This window comes from Xyrauchen texanus, chromosome 1 (assembly GCF_025860055.1).
Source record: "Xyrauchen texanus isolate HMW12.3.18 chromosome 1, RBS_HiC_50CHRs, whole genome shotgun sequence".
NCBI lineage: Eukaryota > Metazoa > Chordata > Actinopteri > Cypriniformes > Catostomidae > Xyrauchen > Xyrauchen texanus.
The window spans coordinates 36,764,552-36,778,997 of NC_068276.1; the positions used below are offsets into that span (position 1 = coordinate 36,764,552).

The 14,446-nt window shown below is 38.9% G+C and overlaps 1 protein-coding gene across 1 annotated transcript in view; it reads right to left on the reverse strand.

Moving 5' to 3' along the window:
- LOC127650328 (receptor-type tyrosine-protein phosphatase eta-like) overlaps nt 1-14,446 on the reverse strand; it is a 55,097-nt gene that overhangs the window by 22,980 nt on the left and 17,671 nt on the right. Inside the window, exons 6-13 of the mRNA XM_052135677.1 lie at nt 14,166-14,426; nt 9,855-10,109; nt 8,883-9,140; nt 4,053-4,322; nt 2,744-3,010; nt 2,030-2,293; nt 1,678-1,938; nt 1,293-1,562 (exon numbers count right to left, since the gene is read on the reverse strand). Coding sequence (XP_051991637.1) covers nt 1,293-1,562; nt 1,678-1,938; nt 2,030-2,293; nt 2,744-3,010; nt 4,053-4,322; nt 8,883-9,140; nt 9,855-10,109; nt 14,166-14,426 — 2,106 coding nt within the window. The remainder of the gene's footprint in view (nt 1-1,292; nt 1,563-1,677; nt 1,939-2,029; nt 2,294-2,743; nt 3,011-4,052; nt 4,323-8,882; nt 9,141-9,854; nt 10,110-14,165; nt 14,427-14,446) is intronic.

Genomic DNA, 14,446 nt, shown 5'->3' on the forward strand with positions numbered 1-14,446 from the left:
GTGCCAAGTCCTGCTGGAAAATGAAGTCAGCATCTCCATAAAGCTTGTCTGCTGAAGGAAGCATGAAGTGCTCTAAAATGTCCGGTAGACGGCTGCGTTGACTCTGGACTTAATAAAGCACAGTGGACCAACACCAGCCGATGACATGGCTCCCCAAACCAACACAGACTGTGGAAACTTCACACTGGACTTCAAGCATCTTGGATTGTGTGCCTCTCCATTCTTCCTCCAGACTCTGGGACCTTGGTTTCCAAATGAGATGCAAAATTTGCTCTCATCAGAAAAGAGGACTTTGGACCACTGAGCAACAGACCAGTTCTTTTTTCTTTAGCCCAGGTAAGACGCTTCTGACGTTGTTTGTTGTTCAGGAGCGGCTTGACAAGAGGAATACGACATTTGAAGCCTCAGTCCACTCCTTGTGAAGCTCCCCACACATTTGAATGGCCTTTTCCTGACAATCCTCTCCAGGCTACGGTCATCCCTGCTGCTTGTGCACCTTTTTCTTCCACACTTTTCCCTTCCACTTAACTTTCTATTAATGTGCTTTGATACAGCACTTTGAGAACATCCAACTTCTTTTGCAATTACCTTTTGAGGCTTTCCCTCCTTGTGGAGGGAGTCAATGATGGTTTTCTGCACAACTGTCAGGTCAGCAGTCTTCCCCATGATTGTGAATTCAACTGAACCAGACTGAGAGACCATTTAAAGGCTCAGGAACCCTTTGCAGGTGTTTAGCTGATTAGAGTGTGACACTTTGAGCCTACAATACTGAACCTTTTCACAATATTCTAATTTTCTGAGATCCTGAATTTGGGGTTTTCATAAGCTGTAAGCCATAATCATAAAAATTATATCAAATAAAGGCTTGAAATATCTTACTTTGCTTGTAAAGAGTCTATATAATATATTAGTTTCACCTTTTAAGTTGAATTACTGAAATTAATGAACTTTTGCACGATATTCTAATTTTTCGAGTTTCACCTGTATATTGTGAGCAGATACAACGAACCTGTCATATTGACCAATTTAATGGTGGAAAATTTTTGTCAGATTTCTAATCTGCTAATTTGCATATACTGTATTTCCTAACATTATTTTGGTGGTCGAACACGGCCAAGATTCTTAAACTAATTATTAACATATTTCACAGTATACAAACAACTCCAGAAAACATGAGTTGTGGAAAATCAGATATGATCTAGGTGCTTTATACAGCTTTATGTCATTGACATTCCCATTAAAAATCAAAGATGATGCTAGTGTGAATAAGGTCTAAAAACTGCTAAACTTACTGGTGGTTACAGGGTATTTGGACACTGATCCACTCTGGAAACCCATTGGCCCGACAGTAGCTACAGAAATATTATAGGACTTTCCAGATCGCAAGCTGTCCAAAAGGTAAGAGTTATTAGGAGTGAGAAACTGATTTTTGTTAGAGCCAAGCGAGCAGTTCAAGCTGTAGTTGAAGCTTCCAACTGTCATGTCCTGAGCTTTTTCCCATTCCAACAACACTGAATGAGTGCTCTTGGACAACTCCGAAATCTCTCCTGGTTTGTTTGGATCTGAAACACACACAATCACTATTTATAAACACATTTGTCTGCTGTGTGCTTGTTTTAAAAAGTCTATGCATGATTTTACAGCCCTACATGATACATTTTGGAGATGAATACTCACAAGTTGCCATGTCAACTGAACTTGATGTTTCCTGGAATGTTCCTTTGACAGTGATGAGTGACACTGTGAAGATGGTTGCTGCTTTTAGGTGAGTGAAGGTATGACTGTGTTCAGTGATGTTGAGTTTGGTAGAGTTGCTCCATCCTGCACTGCTGATGTTTAGAATGTACATGTCCAGCCCACCAACAGGGTGATCCCACGTCACCAGGAGTGAGTTATTAGATCCTTGATTATCTAGTCTTGGAACCACTATAGAGGGCTCTTTGGAGAAAGAGAGAGAGAGAGTCAAGTGTCCTTTCAAGAACAGTAAAGACCCATAAGGAGTGTGTATGGAAATCAGCATGATACATACTTGTGAGTACAGAGATGTTCACTGGTTCTCCCAAACTGCCATAGGCTACACTATACACACTGAAGTGACACAAGGTCCCAGGCTCCAGGTCTGCTACTGTGATGTTTTCAGAGGACGTAGACAGATATGTAATGTTGTCTGTGCAGTTGGATACCAATATTCTGTATGAAAACCCACTGTGGTACTCATTAGGACGGACCCAGTTCAGCCTCACAGTAGAAACATTCAGATAATCAAAACACACTTTGGAAACCGGAAACGGCTCTGCAACACAAACATGATACTGAATGCATTGCAGATGTGATGAGCTGCATGTAATTTGTAGCAGACCGATATGTTTTTTTTTTTTAAATGGCAGATGCCAACACCTATAAAACAATGTAATAACAGTAGTAAGATGTATGCATAATTGCTGAATACAAATTAATACTTACTATACACAATATTTACTAATAAAAAGTCCAAAAGAATTCAAAAGATAACATAACATCAAAAAATAATTGAAAACAGAAAATGTGCACTAAACTGTACATTAACAAGACTAAAACTAAAACTAGGTGGAATAACCACTTCTGGTGAATAGTAAAAAATTGGCCAAATACTGGATTGCCCAATATTCGTTTATGACTACTTGAATAGCATAGTGTAGCAAATATTGGGCAGTGAAATGGATGGATGAAGTAGTATGTTGTCACAGGCAGCGTGGTTACGTACTGCTGGTGGCTGTCATAATATGGGGACTAGATTTGGTGCCACATGCCGCCTGCGTGATGATGCTGATATTATATCGCCTAGCTGACTGCAGTGACAGCAGCTGTGCTACGGTGGTATTTGCAGTCTTCTGTTCAATTGTGCCATTGGAGTGTGTGAAAATGAGCAGGTAAGAGTAACCATACTGCTGAACATCCCACTGCTGCCAGCTCAGAAATATACTGTTCTCTGTGGATCCATTCACTATCACATCACTTACTGCAGTAGGATCTGAAAGATTGTTCAAATAAAAATACACAAATCATCTTCAGCAGTTTTCTGTAGGTAAGTTGAGATACAGGCCATATTGCATTTACCATCAACTTTTCAGTACAGGTATGAGTGTTTGAGATTAGGGTTGATTAAAAAAAGTCACCTTATTCAGGATCATTTTCTTTTTATTTATTATGGTGTACCAATGCAGAGTGCATGCATGAACCAAGTGCAGAATAGATTTTATGCTGCTTTAAAGGAATAGTTCACCAAAAAATGAAAATTCTAATTTATTCACCATCATGCCATCCAAGAAGTGTATGACTTTCTTTCTTCTGCAGAACACAAAGATTTTTAGAAGAAAATCTAAACTCTGAAGCACTAAAAAGTGCATAAATGCAGCACCAAAGTAATCCGTACAACTCCAGTGGATAAATGAATATCTTCAGAAATTATATGATGGTGTGGGTGAGAAATAGATAAATATTGTTGTCCTTTTTACTATAAATCACCACTTTTGACCAGCCCCAAGCAGTAGGTGGCTGAATGTTAAAGTAAAAGTCACTTCCACATTCAAGCGAAAAGTGTAGACTTTCTGGACCTTCAAAGTTGTGTCCACCAATTACTTGCATTATATGGACCTACAGAGCTGAAATATTCTTCTAAAAATCTTAATTTGTGTTCTGCAGTAGAAAGTCATATAAATCTGCGATGGCATGAGAGTGAGTAAATGATCCACAAAATTTCGTTTCTGGGTGAAATATCCCTTTAAAGTGTGGTTTATTAACTGATTTGCCCATGGACAATTGTAATTGTACATATGTGTGCTGTATGTAGTGTGGAATTAAAATGGGTCTAACTCTTTAGAATGTAAGATTTAACATGCAATACAACAAATTCAAGAGCTTAACTGTCCTCTTGTAGCTAAAAAAAAAAAAAGAATAATAAGACTATCCAAACGATATAGTAATTAAAATGAAAGTTTTGCCATATTCTACTTAATGTTTTTCCTCTCAAATCATGTGTAAATGTAAATAACTACTAAGTACTTGTTGCTTACTTGTACATGCAGCGATATACTTAGGAGAGCTTAAATATCCCAGTGCACCAACAGTCTTCACAGTGATGTTGTACTGGACACCTGCACTGAGGCTGGGCAAAATCCTGTAGTTTTGACTACAGTTGATTGAGTTTGATATGAGAGTGCTGTTGTTGTACTGCAGGAGGTAGTAGAGTGGCAATGAGCCCATGTTGACTGGTCGAGCCCAGCTGATATTCAAAGAATTTGTGCTCTGCGCTGTCACCGACAAATTACCAGGAGGAGTCGGCACTGGAACAACATCAATATAACACAGATATCACACACATGCAGTACTAGGCCTACAGCACCACAAGGCCATATAACCAAAAATATTATATATAAAATTAGCCATTTTACATTCTTTTTTGTCTTATGTTTATGTCTATATGTTTAAAAACATATCAACAATTAACAATAAATCTTAATGACTAAGGTGTCCAACCAAAAAGCTCAAAAGGCAAATAGTTTAGAAAGCTGCTGCCCTCTAATAGAGGTCGACCGATATGGTTTTTTTTTAATAGCCGATGCCAATATCCAGAACAGTGTGGCTGATACAATGTCGATTTATAACACGATTTAATATAATAAATAACATAAACATAAAATTGCAAAGAAAAAAAAATCTAAACTCTTATCTAGCACTATACTTCCTCTATTTCACACAAAACTTAAAAAGAATCTAAAAAAAATACTATTGTATTTTAAAATGGTAGAAAGCAGTTTCTTCTTATTTTAGTTTAGTCCTCAAATTTTAGTAATTTATATGCATATGAAGAAATTGTTAATATGTATATTAGAAAGAAGGACATAACAGTACACACAGTAGTCCAGCAACCATAGATGGCATGTCCACGTTAGCAATCGTATTTTCTCCAAAAATACTGAATCAAACCAATTGTACATACAGTGCATACTGAACAAGACATTTACTCTTATACTTATACTTTGAAGTTGCACCAGAGACTCTTTAGCAGAGATGGGCCACTATTAAAATTAATGGGAAAAATGATAACGCTCAACTGCAGCCAACGGTCAATGGATGTACTGTAATGTGCAAAAGTCTTAGGCACATAAAATGTTTAACAAAAGCATTTGTCTTAAGATGGTTATTTATATCTTCAATTTTAGTGTGTCGATAGGAAATATGAATTTTTGACTCCCAAACATTACTTTTGCAGATAGAAAAGATTAGATAAGAAGAACAGGGAGCCCTGCAACAGATGTCATGGTCCCCACAAAGCCCCCCACTGAACATCGTGTCAGTCTAAGGTTACATACCCATCCATCCATCCATCCATCCAACCATCTTCAACCGCTTATCCGAAGTCGGGTCGCGGAGGCAGCTGCTCCAGCAGGGGGCCCCAAACTTCCCTATCCCGAGCCACATTAACCAGCTCTGACTGGGGGACCCTGAGGCGTTCCCAGGCCAGTGTGGAGATGTAATCTCTCCACCTAGTCCTGGGTCTTCCCCGAGGCCTCCTCCCAGCTGGACGTGCCTGAAACACCTCCCTAGGGAGGCGGCCAGGGGCATCCTTACCAGATGCCCAAACCACCTCAACTGACTCCTTTCAACGCAAAGGAGCAGCGGCTCTACTCCGAGCTCCTCATAGATGACTGAGCTCCTCACCCTATCTCTAAGGGAGAAGCCCGCCACCCTTCTGAGGAAGCCCATTTCGGCCGCTTGTACTCGCGACCTAGTTCTTTCGGTCATGACCCAACCTTCATGAATCAAAAATTGACCGGCAGTACATAGGATAATTGGTGCTGTTTTAAAGGCAAAGGTGGTCAAATCGAATATTGATTTAGCTTTTTTTTAGGTTTACTGGACTTCGTATGACATTAAGTGTCAAACAAAGTGTATTATTTTAAGTGTTATTATTTTTGCATCCTCACTTTGCAACATTTTTCACAAGTGCCAAAAACTTTTGCACAGTACTGTAGATAGGAAGTCCTGCCTAGGATAGAAGAAAACGCTGGATTTTCATGATGTTCGAGAATTACATCCAGAGTTTTTCCTGCATAGAGAATTATGAGGCAGCCGCCTCCATCAAATTTTGTGCTGCCTCCGACTGTCGATGACACTCGGGCAGGCAGTAACGTGCACCAACAGACCCCAAGTGACCCCGGTCTCTTTCACAAGATAAGTGCCCTTTTTGCAAGTAATTTCTTAATTTTTCCCTGACAAACAGCAGAAAGAAATTCTCTGTCATTTTTGGTCATACAGATAAGTGTAAGATATCATTCGAAACTATAAAGGTATCACTTTTATTTGTGTACACTCACAATTACAGCAAAACTTTCTGGTTTTGTAAAATAAAGAAATCATACAGGATGTGCGTTCTGTGTCTCGGTCTCCATAAACCTCTTGCCTCGCAGACATGACAAATATGTCTATAAAAAGCTTGAACTGTCTACTTTTAAATGAACCAATTTAAATTGAAATCAAATATTCTCTGATTGTGTAATCTATATGAAACCAACGAGATGTACAGTCTTTCCCATTTGAGCTCATTATCATTTTTGGAAGAAGACATGCTGTGAATTTATCTCAGAAGAAGAGCGTGATCCGATACGGCCTAACACAAAAAGTGTCCCACAAAAGTTAATTTTGCGAGCGAAAACTGGAGTCTGCAAAATCTATTATGCATTTCATGGCCTTATTTCAGTGACTTAAAAATGACTAACCATGCATAAACTTGATTTACTCAAAAATTCTAATGTACATATCATGTTTGGTGGCTCTTATGTTACAAAACTGCTGAGAAAGTGATGCAGTTTATTTATTCATTTTGTTAATTATTCATGCTTGACATGATGACTACAATCATGTCAACAGTATCTGGGATTTTTTTTATTTTTTTATCTCAAAGCAAGTTATGGCATTTGGAACCAAGGTAGCCTTTTTTATCGAAAGTCCAAAAACCTCTCCAAACAGTGATCCGAGCATTTTATTGAAACTTAGAACTACTTCCATTTGTAAATACCACAATAAACCAAAAACATAATTACAAAGAATAAGTAACAAGTAATAAGATCCAGCACTGTTTCAGTTGTGCGCATGGTAAAACAAGACCTGTCAATCTAAGCAATCAGTCCAATCCAAGCTGTAAAACAGTGGCTGATTGGTCTTTACTAGGGCTGTCAATAGATTAACATTTTTAAATCGAATTAATTACATGGTGTCCAGTTAATTAATCCCGATTAATCGCATATACAAATATTTGCTAAGACCCTCATATAACAATAATTAAATATATAATGATACATAGTTATCTTTAAATATGTAATTATATATATATTATATATATAAAATATTCAGATAATTAAAATGTATTACATTCTTGTGGCAGAAGAGTTCATCATTGATAAGACAATACAAAAAGCGGCTTTAGAATACAATGTATTGTTTACTACCATATTTTTGATCATAAGCCAATCATTGGCATACAGTTCACAGCAATCCATTTCACAAGTGAATTTGTCAATCAGTTCGAGATTTATTATGAGGCCTTGTTTAAGGACCCGTTAATGAACAGCTGCGCCAGATATGCTTGTGTAGCATCTTGGATGCGCTGCATCATAAACATAAAATGTTTAGGTCACTGTGTCAAGTTAAATATAGTTTAATACTTGGAACACATCTTGAGATCCCTTAGTTTGAATTTGTGCTCCATCAAGTGTTTTGAACGCAAGAACGTAACACATGTTTGTGTTGTTCTGCTGCTCAAAAGTGTTTTTCTTCACTGTATAAACTGCGCATTGCCACGCAGCTGAAGTTTCACTTACTGCCCTCTGGAGTAAACAGGTGATACTACAAGCTTGCATTTCTCAGGAATCTTCCATATTATGGTCCGGGGGCATTGCGATTAATGGCGGTAATTTTTTTTACGCGTTTTTTTGGTCAAATTAATCGCAATGAATTAACGTGTTAAATCGACAGCCCTAGTCTTTACACATCATTCCTTCCCACCATACCCACCCACATACCTGAGATCAGAGATGATCTATTATCGGTTTAAGAGGATAATACATTTTGCTGTTTGTTAGCTATAAATTAAAACATTAGCTGTTATGTTGCATTTAATTAATTTAATGTTGATCAGGTTAGCTTTTTAATTAAATATGCTATGAGTTGTTAATTGTTATTTTCTTCAATCATCTAATTATTAAGCACATAAAATATGTTGCTTGTAATTGTTTGCTTCAACCGGTGGAAGGCATGGGACAAGTGTATGTGTGCACATGATCAGGATGGTACCACCTCTGCCTCATTTTGAGCCAGGAAAAACCCTGATTACATCTACATAAAATTACAAAGCCCTGACATCAACATTATTGATGTGTGTGGTACCACTTGGCCAAGGAACAGTAGGAAAAAGGGAGAAGTCCACATCAAAGATTAGTTTACATTAAATTAATTTGTTCAATTGTTCTTTTCTTGTATTATGTAAAGTATGTTTACTTAAAATTATTCAAATGCTTTATATTTGTTTTACAGTACAAGCAAAAACAGGCGTTCTACCCAGATGCATAGGTCTAAATAATGTTTTTCCTGTGAGGCCTAAAACTTTTGGTGTAAACGGTTTAAGACACTGTCTCTTCTTGGAAAGGATAGACTTTACACTTTAGTATCACTTCCATGTGATAATTTGCAAAATTACAAAATGCAAATGTATGTCTGCAAATGAATGTCTTTCTTCCTTTTCCACTTACAAATGTCACTGCAAATAAACAAGTGTGTTGTATGTATTTAGTGCTTCTAATTACATGTACATGAGACATTGTGTCAGGGTGTGTGAAGAATCTTACAGGTAGCATTCATCACATTGTCGCTGTCCTGCTTTATGGGTCCACTGATGCTGGTAACAATGATCGAGTAAGAAGTTCCAGGCAGCAGGTCTGAGAAGACCACAGATGTTTCATTTGTTCGGTTCTCTGTTTTTACAACGGTTCCGTTCAGAAGGATTTTGACACTATAGAGACCCACATTTCCAGCAGGCGGTCTCCACTCCACTCTCATACTCGTGGTATTTCCTACTGCAGAAATAGATGATGCTTTATCAAGCCCTGAAAACATGGAATTGGAGTGGAGGAGAAAGAGGGTTACTGTTCAACATCACAATGGTATAGACAGTATCCTGTACACTTGTGTGCCATATCCTTTACCTTCCCAAGCATGGCCTGACTAGAGAACATGACATAGACAAATTTAGATGATGTTAGTTCAATAGTTCATGGTGGTCAACAAGTCGTCCAAAAATGAACTAGTCCATTAATACTTTTTTACATATATATATATATATATATATATATATATATACACACATATAGATGTTTTTTAGTTTTAATATTTTTTCTGTGACACTTTAGCTTTTAGATAGTTTGCACAGCAAAACATGTGTAAAGAGTCTGTTTATAGTCCACCACTCTGCATTCTGTTCCATCTGTCTGTTTCTAAGCTCAATAACGCATCTTATGTAAACAACCCTAAGAAACACTTCCGATCAGGATCGGGTGAAACAAAAACAAAAAAAACCTAATTACACAGGGCGTTTTTAAGACTGACTAGTAGACTAGTCATTCAGTCAACCCACTTGACAATTCAATGTGGAAAATATGCAGTTTTTCACAAATTTTGTCAGAAATGCAAAGACCATTGTGTTCCCGGTTACAGGATTGCTGATAGTCGAATGGTTATGCCATAAACGTTATTTAGAAAAACCCTTATTATGTGCAGTATAAAGGAACAGCAATGTGTAAGTTATGTGTGAAATGTAATACCTGTAAACACAGAGATGGATACTGGTTCAGAGCTAAGGCCGTTTGCTACAGTTTGCACAGTAAAAGTGTAGTTGTTCCCAGGTATCAGGTCAGGGACCTTTGCAGTCTCATTTCTACTCTGAATCCATTGAGTCCCATTCACACTCACGTATTCGTACATATACGCAGCTTTGTAGTTACTCGGACGACACCATGATAGAAGTATCTCAGTGGTGCCAACCAGAGAGGCAGTTAAATTACTAACTGGCATAGGCTCTGAAAGAGAGTTAAAGAGAATTTTATTCTGCATGAGACTCACAAGCTAATGAATACTGTGTGCTCATTAATGTACACACAGAGAATTAGACATATGAATTAAGTATATCATATATTGTTCAGTATAAGATAAGACTGGGGCTAGTTGACATGCATTTTACTCCAGTGGATATTTCTAAAGGTATGTTTATTTTTGAAGGTGAATTTCTGCAATGCCACATAAATAAAATTCTTGGTTACAAAAAAAAAAGCTGTAGAACATTTTCACATATTTTCGTTCTTACCAGGGGGAAAAAAATACAGTTCACTGAACAAACCTTTTGTGACAACTTTGTCACAATATATGGGGTATGCTGTCGCAATGGAACCTGCAATCAATCCAGTGGCTTATGTTTCATGTGAACATTGGGCAAGGCAAACTCCCCCACGTCAACCTCACTAAAATTAAATCTACCCCTGCTTTAAACAGTCTATTATAGGCTTTTTAGCTAAACAATTATGGGGCACTAAAATATTCATGAAACAACAAAAGTGAAAAAAGCAACATATACAAATATCAAAACATAGTTTTGGCCAAAAAATTATTGTAATTACGATATTTTATACATTTATCACATTCAAGACAGTGGCAACATGCCTTGACCAGTTTATTATGACAAATACATTTGTTCTAAGACCATATGTAGACCTTACGATAAAAATCTTCCTAAATAATCTAGTTGAAACTTGCCTGATTGCCTGAGTGTATGCCAGCGTGGTTTGATTATTTTCACTTGTTTACACAAAGAGCTATAACAAAAATATCATGAGAGGGAACATTTACTTTGGAGGGTAGAATTCACAAAAAAAGATTCAAATTTAAGAGTTTTAAATTACGTGTTACACATCAACATATAAAACCTCTGCTACACATAAAATAAATAAATCTGTAATTAAGTCTCATCAGTAATGAGATTTAGCCCTTGTGACATCTTCCCAGAGTGAAAGTCTGACCACAAACTTTGTACAAACTCCCTTATACAAACTTTTCTTTTTTTATTAATCAAAATCAGAATCATCTTTATTGCCATGTATGCTTACACATACAAGGAATTTGTCTTGGTGACAGGAGCTTCCAGTGTACAACAATACAAACAATACCAAAAACAGCGGCAAATTGATAATAAAAAAAAATAATAAAATAAATAATTATAAACATTCGTACATACACTCACCTTCATACATACCCACATACACACATGTAGTGCAAATCTATTACAAATCCATTACATAAAGAACAAAAATACAGTATATTATGTACAGTGCAATGTATGTAATGGCAGAAGTGGATATGTTGGATAATATAAATAGACTTAAACTGTGTATTGCACATAATTATTGCTCAATGGGGCAATTTAACTGTTCATGAGATGAATAGCCTGAGGGAAAAAACTGTTCCTGTGCCTGATGGTTCTGGTGCTCAGAGCTCTGAAGCGTCGTCCAGAAGGCAACAGTTCAAAAAGGTAGTGGGCAGGGTGAGTGGGGTCCAGAGTGATTTTACCAGCCTTTTTCCTCACTCTGGAAGTGTATAGTTCTTGAAGGTGGGGCAGGGGGCAACCAATAATCCTCTCAGCAGTCCGAGCTGTCCTTTGTAGTCTTCTGATGTCTGATTTCGTAGCTGCACCAAACCAGACAGTTATTGAAGTGCAGAGGACAGACTCAATGACTGCTGTGTAGAACTGTATCAGCAGCGCCTGTGGCAGGTTTAACTTCCTCAGCTGGTGGAGAAAGTACAACCTCTGCTGGGCCTTTTTCACAATGGAGTCAATGTGTGTCTCCCACTTCAGGTCCTGTGAGATGGTAGTGCCCAGGAACCTGAATGACTCCACTGCTACCACAGTGCTGATTAGAATGGTGAGTGGGGACAATGTTGGGGTGTTCCTCCTAAAGTCCACAATCATCTCCACCATTTTGAGCGTGTTCAGCTCCAGGTTGTTTTGACTGCACCAGACAGCCATCCGTTCAACCTCCTTTATATATACAGACTCATCGTCATCTCGGATGAGGCCGATGACAGTGGTGTCATCTGCAAACTTCAGAAGCTTGACAGAGGGGTCCTTGGTGGTGCAGTCATTGGTGTAGAGGGAGAAGAGTAGTGGGGAGAGCACACATCCCTGGGGGGGCACCAGTGCTGATGGTACAGGTGGTGGAAGTGAATTTTCCCTGCCTCACAAGCTGCTGCCTGTCCGTCAGAAAGCTGGTAATCCACTGACAGATAGACATGGGAACAGGGAGTTGGTTTAACTTAGTCCGGAGAATAGCTGGGATGATTGTGTTGAAAGCCGAGCTGTAGTCCACAAAAGGGATCCTTGCGTATGTCCCCGATCTGTCCAGATGTTGCAGGACGTGATGCAATACCATGTTGACTGCATTGTCCACAGACCTGTTTGCAAGATAAGCAAATTGAGGGGGATCTCGAAAGGGTCCAGTGATGTCCTTCAGGTGGGCCAACACCAGTCTCTCAAATGACTTCATGACCACAGATGTCAGGGCGACAGGTCTGAAGTTATTAAGTCCTGTGATTTTTGGTTTCATAGGGACAGGGATAATAATTGAGCATTTGAAGCAGCATGGGACTTGTTTGTGTGAAGTGAAGGACCGAGTGCATTTGGGGTGTGAAATTGGGCCTTTCGAATCTGCAGTACAACACATTCAGGTCGTCAGCCACAGGGTTGGGGGTAGGAGTCCTGTAATTAGTAATTTGTTTCAGGCCACTCCACACTGATGCAGGGTCGTTAGCTGAAAACTTGTTTTTCAGCTTCTCAGAGTAGCTTCTTTTAGCCACTCTGATTTCCTTATTCAGTGTGTTCCTGGCCTGATTATACAAGACTCTATCCCCACCCCTGTAAGCATCCTCTTTAGCATGACAAAGCTGTCTGAGTTTTCCGGTGAACTATGGTTTATCATTGTTGAATGATAAAAATGTCCTAGTAGGGATGCACATGCCCTCACAGAAACTGATGTATGATGTAACAGTATCTGTGAGCTCGTCCAGGTCTGTAGCTTCAAAAACACTCCAATCAGTGCAGTCAAACCAGGCTTGTAGTGCCAGCTCTGCTTCATTAGTCCATCTCTTTACAGTCCTTACAACTGGCTTTGTTGATTTTAATTTCTGCCTGTAGGTTGGAAGAAGAACCAGACAGTGATCAGAGAGTCCCAAAGCTGCACGTGGGACAGAGCGATATGCATTACGGCTTACAGTTAATAAAGAGCGCATCCAGATTAGGACAGCACATCCTCTTAAACGTTGTTACATCTGTACACCAACTTTCGTTGATGTAAAAGCATGTTCCACCGCCTCTTGTTTCCCCCGTTAACTCCACAATGCGATCAGCTCTGAACAGCTGGAAGCCCAGCAGATGTAATGCGCTGTCCAGAATGGCTTCACTCAGCCAGGTTTCTGTGAAGCACAGTGCAGCAGAGTTTGAGAAGTCCTAATTAGTACATGTGAGGAGATGTAGTTCATCAGTTTTGTTGGGAAGAGAGTGGAGATTCGCTAGATGAATGCTCGGCAGTGGTGTTCGAATGCTGCGCTGACGGAGTAAAACCAGCTCGCCATCTCATTTCCCTCACCTGCGTCTCGTAATGCGTTTAAACAACACAGGTGCACCTCCGACTTAAATGTCCAGCAAAACGTCAGAATATTCAAAAACCAGGAAAAGATTATCTGGTATGTGCTGCCGAATGTTCAGCAGTTCGTCCCTGGTAAAACTAACTGGAAAAAGATTACTAAACAAAGGACAAACACACAAAAACAACAAAAGGAGAGCTCCACACCGAGGCAGCCATCTGCGGCGCCATCGTTGACATCATTGTTTATTAAAACACAAAAACAATGAAGGACAGTACAAGGAAACATCAACACATGATGCAAACTCCCATAACAACCCTAAAAACCTCATCGGGGCAGAGAACTTTATCACATTATCATTTTTTTTCTGTTGGAAGTGGCTTTTAGTTGTTTTAGTCTTTTTAGTTGTTGGTTTAGAGAGAGATGTATGTAGGGTTTAGACTCACTTGTATTACACAGTATGGACTTTGAGGGTCCAGAGATGTTGGCAGCTCTTATGAGTGTTCTGACGCTGCAATTATACTGAGACCCAGAATCCAGTGCAGTAATCTGATAATTGCTGAATGTGGTATTGAATGTCTCTTCAGATGTGTTAATGTTGACGCTGTATGACAACAGGCTGGAAGTTCCATTAGGGGGTATCCAGGTCAGATTGACTGAACTGGTGCTGACAGGAGAAACCTCTAGATTTTGCACTGCATTAGGAGCTGGTGGAAAAATGCAGACA